Consider the following 16,397-nt stretch of genomic DNA (forward strand, 5'->3'; position numbering starts at 1 on the left):
CCACCACTGTCTTGTTGCAAAACACTTTGGTTACTTAGGAATTTGTTGACACTCTGGACATTGTTGACTGTCAAACACATTTTGTACTTTATGTGTGTGTGTGTGTGTGTGTGTGTGTGTGCTGCTGCTGCATGGTTTTGTGTTTTCTCATTTGGGTCAACTGTAACAACAATTTGTTAGTCTTCTGCAGTGAATCTTGTGTAAAGTTCTTACTGAACATCCTTTGCAAGCAACCTTGTTTGGGTTTTATAAGGTTGACAATAACAAAATGGGACATTTAATGACTGAATGTATACTTCACAAGATGGCAAATATTTCTGGCTTTCAAATCCCGTGTGGGGAAAAAACTACTACTGGCATTTGTGTCTATTCCAGGTCACAGGACAATATGACAGAGACCTATTGAAGAAGAAGAAGAAGAGACCTCCAAGCATTCACCCCCCATGCGTCCAAGCATGAGCACGTCCACCCTTGTCATTCCTGAGCTGGTACACACTTGTGTCCCGTAACGATAGTGGTAAACTAAAGAAGACAAAAAACGAAAAGGGAAAGAATGCTAGGGATCCGCAAAAATGGTGAACTTAGGGAAACCGAAAACGAACGACGAGTGCCCCCTCTCTCAACGCGCGGGCCGTTGCATACTGCGCCTCCAACCGGTGATTCCGTCTGGGGATGAAAGAGAACCCTACTCTATCGAACAAGCCGAGCGTAGCAGCGGAGGAGAGAAGTGGAGCAGCACGGGCACGGGAGGACCGGTGAAGGAGGGAGAAGATAAGCCCAGAGGACGAGAAATCTGCCATATCTAATGAATGTGATGGCTTTCGGCTAAACACACTCCCTTCTCTCTTCAGCAGATATCACGATCTAGAGAGTGCAGCGCGTGTTCGTCGCGCACGCTGCTTCTCTTTTATTCGTGCTCTTGTGTTTTTACTCTCAATAGCGCTCTCGATGATGCAACACAGCCATCTACGAAGAAGATCGAATCGATGTTCCATCTGCACTCACTAGCGGGCGCTTTGGAATTAGACCTGATCCCACTACACATCCTCCAACGGTTCCTAATCTCTGTCACTACCCACCACTCTTCAGACTGCGAACATACACACGTCATCATTGCATTAAACCCTATTCTCCCACGCCGCCCTAATCCCCCTGCTTGCTTCACTGTATCTCCACATTACCCCTGCGTCCCGTTTAGCTGTACTGCAGACTCCTCCTTGCTCTTCACGAGCTAAGTAAGGCAAGTAACAGATTTACTCTGCAACGTTCCACAATTCCTGTGGTCCCTGATGCTCGATTGGGCGACACGTTCCTCTCCCTCTGACATTGACTCCAGCAGAAGCAGGTAAGGGCCAGCCTCTCTTCCTATTGCACACAGCCTCGACCCAGCTACGCGCCGCTGGAGGAGCGGGAGCGCCCCTTGCGCGAGGACGCGACACGGTACCTGAGAACCGCGCCATGTACTGTTGCACAAGCGCTGCGTTTTATCCTGCAAATTGCATGCTGGGTCTGTATCTCCTGCCACAGTGGCAGAGGCACATTAAGTGACGACCTCTTTTCGCAGCCGTCCTCTCTGCACCTGCCTCTCCACCCACTGCTGCGTTACTTGATCAGCAATGACCTACCACCCTGTCCGGCATTCATACTTCGTTTCGATCACAGAGCGTGCACCACCCTGTCCCTTTTGGTTTCATTAGCGTCGCACTGGGCCGGTTACATGCTCAGACTGATTCTCGGTGGTGACTCGCTATATGTTGAAGGTGACGCATGATATATAGGCTTGCTCACCCTGTATACCCCACGACGCTGGGGCCAAGCTGGATAAAGACCTCAGATCGACTCTGGTTGTGCAGTTGTTAGCAGAAAACCTTTTTTAAATTTGAATAGTGTACCATCTTTATTGTCACTCCACAGCATTCCGACACACCTAGCCTTCACTCTAACATAATGGTTACTTGCTTAATCGTTTGAATATTTGAGATTCTTCTCTCTTCTCTGTTCTCTCTCTCCCTCTCTCACTCTTGATATTTAAAGCAGCTGCAACCTCACACATCCACCGCGCAACAAGAACGGAACTAGAAACACGACCGCCCGCTCCCTATCCTCAACAGGTCATTCCTGTGACTTGAACCACAGGTAGCTGCAATAACACTCCACTCTTCGTACCGCAGGCTGCTGGAAAGTTTTCAATTTCCAGTTTCACCAGTGAGACTCTCTAACCAGCTTGAAGAGCACGGCCACAAACACACTGCCAACGGACCTCTCTCCGTGACGAGCGTTGTTTGTCCAAGTGTGCACTTTCTACCCAGCACCTGCAACCCTTCACGTCTGAAGAATGCACAATGACGACTCACGACAGATAATCTCCGTTCACAAATTACGAACACTCTACAGCTAGCACACCAGAGCTTGTTTTGTGACGCTATGACGGTCTGAACAGCCCTAGGACACCACGCTCTAAATGGGACTTGTGTCAACTGTCTTCCTGTCATTTAGCAGTGTCTTGGAGACTACCGCGCCTCGTCCAGCTCCTCTGTGCTCTTCTCGGTCCTGCGAGCGACTACCTACATACGACGTTCCCCGCGCAGCGCCCCGCCTGTGCTTCATTTGCGCGATTCTTTTCCAACTCCCCACACCCGCAGCTGCTCTCTTCGTTCTGCAAAACACTTTGCCGCGCTTCACTAGGAATTTGTTGACACTCCTGCGGCCCACTCTGCGCGGTTTGACTCGTCAACACACAGCCCGGGCTTCGTGTGCCTCCACTCCTTATGCTGTGTGTCGTGGTGTGTGTCGTGTGTGTGGTGTGCTGTGTGCTGCTGCCTGCATGGTTCTTGTGTTTCTCATCTTGGGTCCAACTGTAACACCACCATTTGGTTACGCCTCTCTGCCAGTGAGTTCGTGTAGCCAAGTTCTCTAGAGACCTGACATCCTCGTTGCAAGCACACCTTCCGCCTTCTGGGTTTTATAAGGTCTGACAACCGAACACAGAATGAGGGACAGTGTCTTAACGCTGACTCGAACCTTACCCTCAACTCCGTCGCGAACAGATGGGCGAATATTTCTGCTTTCAAAATCCCGTGTGGGAAAGAACTACTACTGGCCATTTGCTGTCTATTCCAGGTCACAGGAACAATATGACAGAGACCTATTTGAAGAAAAGAAGAAGAAGAGTATACTCTTAGTTGATCCCTAGGGGGGATAATTGTTTCTTTTCACTCTTTTGTTTATACACACAGGCCTGAAATCGCAGCACTTCATGCACCTGTGGACATGCAAAGGGGGAGAGATGGTGGAGTGATGGGCTGCTTGCCGTTACCAGCGCCCTATGAGCAGGTTAGATTGCCTTGCTCCAAGGGACCTGTCGGCAGGTGCACAGGAGGTGAAACATGGCACCTCTCCCGCTACCAGCGCCGGAGGTCCCACAGACCCCACTGCTGTATGATGATAATAATAATAACTGCAAAAGCAACCAATTTTTTCCGTAAAATGTAAAACTTTTTATTAGTTTTTCTTCTGATCTTAATCAATCCAATATGTAGAAAAGTACTGATAATAATGTCTATGATGTCTGACCATAAAGCTTTGTAATAATATTTTATATATATATATATATACAAAGTTAAGGTAATGGGCTGTTCATGAACATATTCATTTTGTTTGCCAAAAACTCATTCACAGACAACGAAATGTGTCGTCATCCATAGTGACACTACATGTTTGAGGTCAATTTTACCCCAGAGAATAACTCCTTATTAAATTAGATAACTGTTTAAGGCCCAAAGAGGTGAAACGTATGTATTTTCACAAAAACAGGCAGAGTGACTGAAACTGCAGTTTGTTTTCTCATTCATGTCGGTGAATAAAGGATTTACTGAAACCAAAGCATAGTTGGTGATTGTTTGTTTTGGTGAGTTTTATGTTGTTTCTGTCCCATGTGAATGAGGTTACAATGTTACAGTGATCCAACTTGACTATGCCAGATTGTTTGTTACACTGAACCACCTGGGAAATTGAGTTTGGGAAAGGGCAGGCACTCTCAAAAAAAGAATGCTTGGCAGGTGATTGAATGAACCATCTGTTGAACCATCTGCCAATCAGATCAACAAACTATATAACAGATATTACTCTTCAAAACATTCTCTGTCTGTAGCGATCCTTTCCATAATGTTGTCAGATACTTAGAATCTAAGCCTATCAGTTGCAAAAGCAAGTACTTTTAGTAGAAGTACTTTGATGGGCATGATTGATGCCCATGATTTGTCCCTGAGGATTATGTTTCTCTGGCCTGTTTCCGAATAATATTTATAACTCGGCGAATTATGGGTTTATCCAGCATTGCCGATTCTTGGAACAGTGAAAAGGATTAAAGTCATTTGTGAGTTTTACTTTGTTTCTGTTGAGTTCAAAGTGTGTTTTACGATTTTCTGCGATTTTAAAATTGCTGGTCTTGTCAATGGAGTCTGGTGAGACATGGCACTCTTTTTTTATAGTTTTTTTGGTCTGAGATGCTAGTGCTCTAATGTGACATAGAGTGGCAGTGAATTTTGTATTTACCTTTAAGTAAAGGCTCTGAATACTTCTTCTAATTGAGTGCAGCATAAAAAGCACTGTTAGCATCAATCAAGATATAGAGTATGTAGAAATCAATGTGTCACAGCTGAGGTCTCTGAGCCCCCAAAAAGAAGTGCTGTGTCATTTTCTATAGCAGATTCCTGTTCAAAGTCTGTTTATAATCAATTCTCCTAAAAATTACATAAGGTTGTGAAAAGTATCAAGTCAATAAGACTGTAAGAATGTGTTGTTTGAGCTGCTAAAGACATCAAGAAGCCTGCAGAACCTAAAACAGTTCAAATTAATAATTCCCATTTAAAAGGAAAGGTGTCCTGATTCTGAAGGCTTTATTCCTGCTGCTCTAAGGCCAGCGGTCAGTGTGATGTCCTCTTGAGACCAACTCAAGTGGGAAGATGTCCAACTGTTTGAATATAAAGCCTTTTCTCAAATGAGAACACAGAAACATGCTCTTGATGAATTCCACAGCTTATGATTACACTTTTTTGGTGGAAAATAGTGACAATACAATGCTAAAATGGCACTGTGCATAACCAGTGCTGCTTATTCTAGAACCTATTATTCTCCTGCAGCTGAGGGCACAATACAGTTTTTGAATGTTTGGTCTCAGTAGTGAACAAGCACTTAATTGTGGCATTATGAGTGAAATGTTCCATCTATTAAACCATGCAGGTCCACAGCTATGATAGCGGAATAATTGTGTAATTCAGCAATCACCTCACTCTACGGCTCTGCTGGTTGTAAAACCACACACAGTGAGCAGCAAACAAATCACACTGAAAACATCTTTGGTGTAAAAGCTTTCACCGTTGACACGCAGTGATGGACTGCTGTTGTGGACTGAGACAACATATGCATTATCCAACAGAGAGAATAATGTTTCAGCAGCAGAGTAATCTACTGCCATATGTTACTGCCACACAGAGAGAAAAGGTTTGGCACAAAAGCAGCTCCACTTAAGTGTCATTCATGCTCATGTGGAACAGTATCATCACATGACAGCAAATCAATTTTTAACTTGCAATGCAATTATATTATATAGTATGAACATTGAAATAGATGTGGCCCTTATACTGTACACTTGGAGTGCACTTTAACCCCCCCTCTACAGCATTCATACGCAGCAACACACTGGAATATGACACATATAAGTGACTCGTCAACAACTCCTCTTGTAGAGACCCACATCGAGGCTTGTGCAAACAGCTAATGAGTGAAAATCAAGTAAAACACACCTGTAATGATCATACGAGAAGTTATAATTGTTAGCAGATATTGTATATTAATAAAATACTTACATCTGCTTACAACTTCATTATAGTGTGTTAAAACATTTATTAAATGTTTATATACTGCTTGGTCCTCCTCAGTGGATGGAGATTGTTGAGGAAGCTCCTTGAAAAATCCTGATACATTTATAATTAAGATTGTTTGTCAAACTGAGACAGTTTGTTCTGCAGTGATTTCTCAATGATTCAGTCAGTGATTTGTTCTGAATTACCAACGGCTGGTGTTTGGTTTGTCCATTCTGGGNNGGTTCAACATGGCAGCCTCCATGCAAGTGGATCTGCTCCCTCTGTAGATAAAAATGGCTCATTCTAAAGTAATAAAAAACACAACAGTTCTTATTTTTATATATATAGGTATATATATCTATATACATATATATTAATAGTAGTTCTTATATGTATAATTACAGACATGGCAAACTTGTCTTCATGCTGTATCTCTTCTGTCTGTGCTGAAGTGAAAAGCAATAAAACATTTCAAAAAGGCAATTCAGTCTGTTATTTTTAAGTGTGTTTTTGATGTCAGTCTGTTGCTGTATTGCTTTGCTCAGTAAATCAGAAATAGAAGCAAAAATGGAACCATAATGAGATGTTGTTTTTACTCATAGGAAACATTCACTAAAAAGCAGCTCCTGCTTCACAAGCAATCTGTATGTTAGGAAACATAGATAGGTTTGTACAGTAATCTTTTTCCACTTCTCTTTTTTCCTTCTTTTTTTAAACACTGTGCATTCATTTTTCCAAGGTCATGGTATGACTGTAACAATATGCTCGACCTTAATCAGCCCATGCTTTGTTACCATCATGAATAGGTTATTCCTGTGGTGAGAGGCAATGAACAGTGTGAAAGCTATGATAAACAAACAGCCAGCAATAAGACATGTGACCATACATTTGCTCATCCGCCATTCAGATGATTGCACCCTACTGCGTCTTCATGGGGAACTCAAAACACTGTAAGCTGCAGAAGATTAACGGAGGAGACCGTGTTCATGACATATTCATAATCTCCACTCCATTTCCAATCTTTTTCTATCCATCCTCCAAAAAAAAAACAGAACAAGCTTTTCTTTTGAAATGTTCTCTCGGAAAGGTTAAATGTGCCTTTAAGCTAGTTACTGTATCTCCATGTCACTTTTCCTGGTTATGGTACTCATCTCTGGCTATGGAAATCTTCTGATCCTTGACATCCATCTGGAATGATTAATATCCACCTCCTGTAAGTCCTGCAAGTGCTTGGCAAATGTCATCCATTGCAGGAAACAAAGCAGACAAGCTTATTAACATGGGACAAATATTAAGCATCTGTAGGGGTGTAAGTGTTCATTCACTGAGCCATTCATGGCAGCTAAGTATAAAAGATGATGGTGTCATTTTCTTAGAAAGAGCTTGGCAGGCTGCCATCTTAGCTTGAGTGTCATTCAATAGCAAGTCAGTTTGTAGACGCTTCTTTTCACGGATTTACTGTATATCGGTTGAATGATAGGAGTCAGGTGTCAATAGCTATTATACTGCTTTCAGGGAAGTGAGAAATTTGCTGTCATTCAGAAAATTGGCAAAGGTTCATGTCCTAGATACAGAGTCTGCAAGAAATCTACAGAATATTACACTAAAAAGACAGATTTGGTTTTACCCCCCAATTTTGAACTATATTAATTCCTGAATCATTAACTGGCTTTTCACTGGATGTTGTTGTACACCTTGATAAATGGGCTTTCTCTGGTGTTTTACGTTTAATGCAGAATTAGATAAAGAAGCCAGCTTTCACACATTACATTTTGCTTGACATAGTGAGAGAAAGAGCTTATAATGTACCCTAAATATCTACAATAATCTACGAACGGGAACATTGAAATCCTATATCTGTGCAATGCATTTCCCAAAACTCATGTAAAACAAAACAAAACACATAAATTCAAAGCACATGTATGTTTTGAACACTTATGGTTTCATGTAGCACGCATGACTTCACATGTGAAGATTCCTATTTCAGTTTAATAATTTCCATATGTACATTTCTGGTTGGTTTACACCCACATTTTCACCTTTTCACATACCCCTGACAACTGTATTTGCATATTTAATCTGCATGTGAAAGATTACATGCAAAACTACAATTCGTGGGTGAAAAATATTATCCTGCTTATGGAAAATAGGGAGATTTCACATGCTCCATTCCTCAAAAAAGCACTTGGGATTGGAATTGGAATGACTTCTCTTCTTTGCTTAATTTTTAATCATTTCCATTTACTGCAGTCGTGATTTAAACACAATAAACGTCATACACAATATATCCACCACTCTCCCTTTGTCTCGGAACAATTGGTGAAATCCCTCAGAAGAAGCTATTTCCAGTTGGATCGGGGTCAGCTCATCTTCTCTGAAGCCACTCTTGTTGTCTTGACAGCTCACCTACTCAGGTCTCCCAAAGGTATAACCCAGAAATAGAGTAAAGGAACAAATCTGGTCAAAGAAACTTTGTCCCTAACATCCTGAACACGGGTTACACGTGCACACTGCTGAGGCAGAGGCATTTATCTTGACAAACCTCATTCTTCCACCTTGATGTCTGTAGAGGCCACTTTCATCGAACGTATGGCTTGGAAAGATACGGCTGCGAGAGGTAACCAATGACTTTCACTGACAACTCCACAGACAACTTAGACATCATTGTAACACATTTTGGGTGGCAGTAGCTCAGTGTGTAGGGACTTGGCTTGGGAACCGGAGAGTCGCCGGTTCAAGTCCCACAGACCACAAAATATGGAGTGTGGCTCCAGAATATATTATGTATATTGACACGTCTAATCCTGACTGTTTATTTAACTTTTATTGACATTTGGTCTTTTACTTCCTTATTCAGCCCTCTGCTTCATGTCCCCCCCCCCCCAGTCATTTCCAACTGTCTCTAATGAACTATCTAATAAATGTATAAAAATAAAAAATAAAATAATACTAATCAAATAAAGACTGCATTCATCCAAGTATTGCTCTGACAAACGATGATGGTTGTAAGCCCACATTATAGATTATCAATGAGTCTGTTTGTTTGTTTGTTTTTCTCATTTTTTGATGGATTCACATGGCCAGATGGCCAGTGCTCCCTTGGCCAGGTCTGTAGCCTCCCACCATGAGAGAGCTCACGTTCGCTCAATCTAAGCAACAATTAGCAAACCGTGCCAAGGATCCTCAGCTGCTCAAGTTGAACTAACTGGATAAAGTAAGAGAATAAACTGTGTTAAGACTGGGGGCTTCCTTACAGTTGTGTCAATGTTTTTGTGGGCAGTGGGGCAGTGCACTGTGACCAATGTCAATCCTGTAAAAGCCTTTGTGAAGCTCATGCATACCAGTGGAGACTGGTTAACATAAGCATAAATGTACACCACTAAGGTATTGCTTAATTAAACACTTAAAAATAAGTAAAATCTGTTCATTCTGTGGGAAAATCCTAAGAATATTAGATAACAAAATGTGCATCATACACATGTATCGGCCAACAAATTTTGGTCATTCTTAACCACCAAATTGCACTTGCTACTTAATAATTGCTGACACGCCTCCTACTGCTTCTCCTCTCCCACTTGGAAGCAGTAAAGGTCATGATATAAAGGCTGGCCATGCACCACACAAAAACAAAAAAGCTATGTCCTTCATAATAAAATTGTACTGAATACTGAAAACACCACACATAATGATAATACCAGTGTAAGTATATCCGGCAGTGGATTCTTCCTTTAATGAAAGAAATAAGAAAGGACAGCCAGTTGACAGACATGTACACTGAGATGAGCAAATTGGTCCTGACAGGGCTTTGTTGTCCCTACATGTCTTAATGGGGCCTGATAAGAGCGGGAATCAAGATCAAGGCGATGTCCAAACCGTTTGAACTCCCTGAGTAAATACTGGTTACATGTGCTGTCTCTGTCACTCAACTGTTCTTTCCAAATAGATTTTATATTGATTTACTTTTAGCAAAGATGGAGCCATGAATTTCACAACTGCAAATAAATATCTAACCTTAAGCATTTTCTTTCAAAACCCTGTATGAGTCAAAACAGCCATATTTGATAAAGACATTTTTTTCACACAAATGGCTTAGTTTCATCGGTCAGAAGTGACATATTTTACAACCAAAGAGGCCATTATGAGAAGAGTTTTACTTTCATGTCACCTGTAATTTTCGTGAAGAGGTGTAATTTGTTTTTCAAACGGAAATGAATCAGTGTTGCACATTCAATGGGAAAACAACTCCACCTTTGTTTGTGTGCTTGAAGGATAAGAGACTCTGCAGTTGGGGGGGGGGGCAGTCATTGCAGCACTGGCACGACAATTATTTTACAGTTTCAACTAACAATATTCAAAATAAACACACGAAAAAGTCAGTGTCAAGTGTTTTCTGAAAACAATCCTGGCAAAGCAATTTCTTTGCAAAATTTTTGTTTATAAAATGTATTAAATTATTATGAGAATTTTGCCAAATAACTATAGAGAGATGAGAAATTATATTACTGAATATAATAAACTATCACTAAGCCTTACACAGCAGAGTCAACTGCATCATCTCTTATTAAGAAATTAATAACTCTCTGCATGAAGCTGCAGAGTAAGTATAATTAAAAGAGGCAATCAAATAGACTTTCCAGTTTTGCCCAAATGAGTCAGCAAAGAACAAATTTGTGGAATACATTTAGGGAAATGCTCCATTTCATACTCCGATTCTGACACGCACGCACCCACACTGGAAACTGGAAATTAAAGATGATCATAAGTCATACTGCAGATCAGTTAAAACAGCATGCAAAAATGAATTTTAATATTAAAGCCTATTCCACAAATGCACCAGCAGTTCATATGAATTAGTGAGAAGTAATCTGCTGCCCCTAATTACCAGAGACAGATTAAGATGAGATTATCCCACACTCTAATCTGTGCTATGAAGTTCCATTGAGGGTAATTTGCTAGAGTTGGATATAGCTACTCTGAAAGGTTATTCTGAGGGAGATACAGTGTGTGTTTTGTAAGGACTATATAAGCTTTCAAATTATAGCTTTAGGGTGAAAGTGAGGCGTGATTTATTATAAAAAGCTACCATTTGTCTCTACTGTTACATGCATTTTGATGAAGCTAATCTTGACCCTGTGGTTTCAATCGATTACTCATGTCTGTGAACATCAAATGAGTAGTACTGAGAACATATAGACAAAAAGCATTCAGATATGGACATTTTAACACTTTTTATTTTGACAGATATTATGTGTATATTAGTTAATGTTAACAAGTTTCAGGTCCAACTCAACACTGATTCAATCGAAAACATTTCTGCCATGTTGAGGAACCAAGCCAAACAAAAGTTCTGGGCTAAAGTTGTCAACAACAGCTATTTTCCACATCTAGTCAAACTTTGCACTACAAAACATGACAGTCGTCACGGTCATATTTTGTCCAGAGTTGACATAATGCTTGGCTATGGCAGGCGGATACAGATAGTCCTTCCAGTGAGGATCCAGACACATGCAAGTCATCACGGAGGCAAACACAGTCATGAGGTAGAAATTAAATGCTCACTGAGGTTCCCGAAAGCCATGCTTCCGCTTAATAAATGTAATAACTGAGTAAGTGAGGCAGCCAGTCACACCGAACAAAGGCTCTGTGAGGTCGTGCTTTGTCTGTGAGCTGTCACTGCAGCATGTCTGCTGAGATGTGAAACACAATGGAGCGATTCCTGATTTCCTTCAGATAAAAATGATGGATAACATGTATGGACCCAACTGGTTCATACTGTTGTACCGGTGAATATTTGTATTCATGATACCAGGATATCATCATTTCCCTGCAGAAAGTGACACAGTCCTGTAGTTTGACAAATGTGTGTCTCAATTTTAAAGGTTTTGTATTCTTTGTTTAAACAGAGACGCAGACTTTCCACTCTTAACTTTCAGTGAAATCTACGTACCGTTTGGTCACAGTTTGGAAGGAAAATTACCTTTTTTGTGGAGAGGAAGACTAAGCAAACACCAAGCTTAAAAAACGGGTAAACATCATTCACAGACAGAGCCTTTTAACGACTGAATGTTGAATCAGCTATAAATACACAGCTATGTTATAATTGTTTTCCTCTGCCATCTAAACCAATGAGCCTAGAGGTCCACTGCGGTACAGTGATGGACCACATCACTGGGAAAATGCACTGTACCTCAGAGCCTGGGCGAACTGCCTGTTGAATGCACAACAGCCTCAGCCAAAACACACAGAACCAACTTGGTGTGCTTCTCTGCCTGCACCCTGTGTGTGTGTGTGTATACACGCACCAGGCCTTCTGGATACAGCTATGGCAATATTTGAAAGCGCAATTATAAATCACAATGTCGCGCAGTAAAGTAAATCATTACAGCTGGCCATCAGAGAGGTGAAATTGTTCAGGTGCTGCTGGAGTTGTGAATTAAACATTTACTCCCATTTTGACTGCAAGCATTTCTTCAGTTCAGGCAGGTGAGCGCTTTGCAAAGCTATGAAACAATCTGTAGTAAACACAGTGTCCTGCCTATTAAAAGAACTAGGTTACCAGGCGCTGCTTTACACAAACACTCTGTTATTGTGCTGTAACTGTGGGACAATGCATTTAATGGAACAAGAGCGTAATCATTAATCACAAGAGCTTGTTGTTTAGGAGCCCTGTCTGCCTCCTGAGTCGAGTTGAAACTGTCAATAATACACAACTGTGTCTCCAACAATGTAATCTCACATACAATTTATTTTCAATCCAGCCTTGTTCACGGGCAATACAGCAATTCCAGAAAAAAAAGGTGGGACATGCAGCACAGAGACACGAAAAGGTGTGGAGCTGATGTAAGTACAAAGCTTTTGACTTCGACCCTGGTTCTCTTTCTGGCTTTTATCCTGCAGGTCAGCATCCTTCCTTAACCCTGAATACAGGCAATGAACAGACTTAGTAGAAATTGTCAATGAGCGTGTTTCGTCTGAATACAATTTGGTGGCATTACATTTCCCCCCAAACATTTATCTAAAGCAAAACCCTCAGATATGAACAGCTGCAATAATAGCTGCTCTTCTACCTGCTCTGACATGCTGTCAGGGATCTGTGCACAGAGGAGGCACCGCTGGATGTATATAGCTCACAAACGCAGCATGCAAACACCATTTGGGTTATTACACAGGATACATGGTTGCATGTGTGTGTGTATAAAAAAACGACTTACCAGGCATAAACTGCTGAGTAGTGAGATGAGAAGAAAGTCCAGCAGATTGTGGAGCGGCAGAGCGGATCCCATCCCTGACCTGAGGCAACTCTACCTCCAAGAGTCCTTGCGGGGCTCAAACAGACGCTGATGATGCTCGGATGAAATTATTTAAGCTACTTAACTCTCTTCAAAGTGGAGCGAGTTGTTTTTTTTACTCCATCTGGCCTCTTGATGCTTATGGCGGCTTGTGAGATCATAACACAGTAATCGCCTCGCTCTGCCCTCGATTTAATTTCCTATAATCTACTATATGCCCAGGCTCAGCCCGCTCTCTTTATTTCTCTGCATCTGTCTTTTTCCTCTTCTGAAATTACATCCACATGTCAGAACTATTTATGTCGCTCTCGCTCTGCGGTGGGAAGTTCAAATGATTCTTTGTAGGGAAGAAACCAACGCTGTATTTTTAGGTCTTTTAAATTTCCCCTCAGACTAACTTAAACACTTCAGTATGGAGCTGCGCGCCTTATGGCTTATTCCAGTCTTCTCTTCCAAATGTTAGATCAGTGTTGGACAAAAATAAGCCCGAAATGCATCACTCCATCACCATGTCGCTGTTGAATTTCACAATTTGGTTCCCTCTGACTCATGTCACCATCAACGCAGCCATCTACTATCTGTGCGTTCAGCAGGGAGGCAGCAGGGTCTCAGACAGGGTTTAATTCTAACATTTAACAACACAAACAATCTCGTGACAGAGCAGAGCGTGGAATGACTAACTTTTCATAGGCTACATCTGTTTACTTGATTTGCGTCAATCAACTCAAGTCAATGAACTGCTGCGCTTCACTTTGCTTGGTTACGCTTGCTTTTTACGCATAATTAAAACATGGAACATGTGTCATGTATGTTATTTAGTAGTATAAGAGTATAAGAAAAATGTAGCGTGGCAGTTCTACGGCAACTGAATGTATGAAACTCCCGAACGGGCTGTGTTTACCTATGGTGATGTAAAAAAAAAAAGAGAGAAAGAGAGAAACGCCAACTTGACTTCAAGAATCTCTACTTACTATCGAGAGAAAGCCCGAATACACCCTGACGGACAAACAGTTCGCAAACGCCTGAGTGTTTTCTGCGCAGAGTGAACGCAAAAGTTGAAGTTTCTGGTGTTGGGAAGCGTCTCCAGATGTGGCAGCAAGCGGCAGGTCGTGTTCAGTAGTGAGTAGCCTATGTGGATGGAAAAGGGGGGGCGGAGAGGAGGCAGGTAGGGTGGAGCGTAACAGCCTCTGATTGGTGCGCACTCTCTTACGTTGGAATAAACCACGACTCCGAAATGACATATTTTCTCACCCCTCAAACAAACTCTACATTCAACAGATCGCAGGGCCTTTGCCAAACCACTTTTTCCCCCTGCAGTCTCTCAAAAGTTGCATCTAGTAGGATTGGATTACCGAGACATAATGCAGAAGATGTCCGTTTTTATCTCAGGCACCATCTGCTGCTTACTGTAATTTACATTAAAGCTTCTGGTTATCAAATGTTCTCTAACTTATGTTTGGAAATGAAACACTGAATGGTTTGGCCTGCCGTCTGAGGGCTTTTTTTTTTTTTTTTGGAACAAAACCCTGTAAGACTGCCTATGATTTTTTACAGGTTCATTCTGGTCATGATTGTGAAAAATTGAAACTTGATTTGATGGTATAAACAGGGATGTAATAAGATAAAAGCACGCTCCTTTGTCAAACCTCCTTTCTGGGAGTAAAGAGAGTTAAAAAAAACAAACTGGATCAGACTTTTTCAATGAAGATTTATAGTAGAAAACAATCAGTTAAACACTGAAATATTGTGTCTGTGTCCATTATTTGCCACTGTTGTTCAGGTAAAAGCAGAAAGCTCGAGGTGGTTAAATCTCAGTAAAAAGCTCTCAGGTTTTTGTACAGAGACTGTGGTTTGCTGTTTTCACTGTGGGGGCCTCACAGCCACAGTATACAGAGCAGAGTCTGTCACTGCAGCAGAGGGATCTGCAGATCCATTCGGGTTTTATCCTCCTCCACTGTAGGCTGACAGTCTAGGGAGGTTTGTTGCAATTTTTGTTCCAAAGTGAGAGTGAGGAACTCTGGTGGTTTTTCCTGGAGTATGTCTATCAGTTTCTTTTTAAAAAAAAAAAAAAAAAATAACTCATCACTACCAGTTGCTTTTCTGGGGAGTATGGTGTAGGACAGAGTCAAACAGTGCTGTCTTCTAAACTGGAACTCTTGTTTCTTGACTGGCAAGTGGCTTCTTTACAGGGCTTACCACCTAAAAGGAAGAGAGTAACTCTGTACTTTCATGATCTAAAGTTTTATCAATGAAGCTCTTTTAATGTTAATGATTCTCACCCTAACTCTATTGTGAGCAGAAACAAAGTCACCAAACAGACTGAAGTCACTGACGCATCTTAAAAATAAAGACCAAACTGTCTGTTTTTTTGGATGAAAACACCACTGGTGAAAGTTTGGGGGTCTTTTTCTGGTACTTGAGTCTCAGTTTTTCTCCTCCTCTTAATCCCTCCCTCGTTTTCCTTCTCACAAACTCCTGACAAATAGTGTGTTTGTCACCTGGGTGCTTGCTGTTTATTCACTAAAATGACATCATTTCCATCAGGTAAGCAAGTAGCTGGATAAGGTAACAGACTGACACTTTACAGAACATGGTGGAAGGTTCCTGACTTGGGGAGTTCAGGTCTCATTAACAGATGATTTTAACTGTTTCCCTTTCGTTACCTTTTTTTTATATTTTCATTTCCATCTTGATTGTGGTTGGAGACCCCTCTGTGTTCATTTTAGTTCCGGTGGTGGTCGATGGTGTTGAAATACATAGCGTTTCAGCCTCTTTTGGGCCTTAAACACGTTATCTATTTAATAAGGGAGTTATTTTTCTTCTGGGGTTAAAATTTGACCTCAAACATGTAGTGGTCTACTATGGATGACGACACATTTCGTGGTCTTGTGAATGGAGTTTTTGGGCAAACAAAATGAACTATGTTCGATGACAGGGGCCCATTGGTACCTTAACTTTGTATTATATATATATATATTAAATATTATTACAAAGCTTTATGGTCAGACATCATAGCATTATTATCGCAGATTTTCTTGTACATATTGGATTGATTAAGATAGAAGAAAAAACTAATAAAAGTTTTACATTTTGTTACGGAAAAAATTGGTTGCTTTGCAGTAATTATTATATCATCATACAGCAGTGGGGGTCTGTGGGACCTCAATAGGAAGGTAAAAGACCAATGTCAATAAAAGTTAAATAAACAGGTCAGGATTAGACGTGTCAATATACATAATATATT

The 16,397-nt window shown here is 41.1% G+C and overlaps 1 protein-coding gene across 1 annotated transcript in view; it reads left to right on the top strand.

The window, feature by feature from the left end:
* The first annotated feature begins 572 nt into the window (after nucleotides 1-572).
* pth1r (parathyroid hormone 1 receptor) overlaps nucleotides 573-16,397 on the top strand; it is a 54,594-nt gene continuing 38,769 nt past the window's right edge. The window contains exons 1-2 of the mRNA XM_035670398.1: nucleotides 573-755; nucleotides 2,497-2,598. Of these exons, the coding sequence (XP_035526291.1) occupies nucleotides 573-755; nucleotides 2,497-2,598 (285 nt within the window). The remainder of the gene's footprint in view (nucleotides 756-2,496; nucleotides 2,599-16,397) is intronic.

The sequence above is a fragment of the Morone saxatilis genome, unplaced genomic scaffold (assembly GCF_004916995.1).
Source record: "Morone saxatilis isolate NCDOM2014 unplaced genomic scaffold, NCSU_SB_2.0 Contig23, whole genome shotgun sequence".
NCBI lineage: Eukaryota > Metazoa > Chordata > Actinopteri > Moronidae > Morone > Morone saxatilis.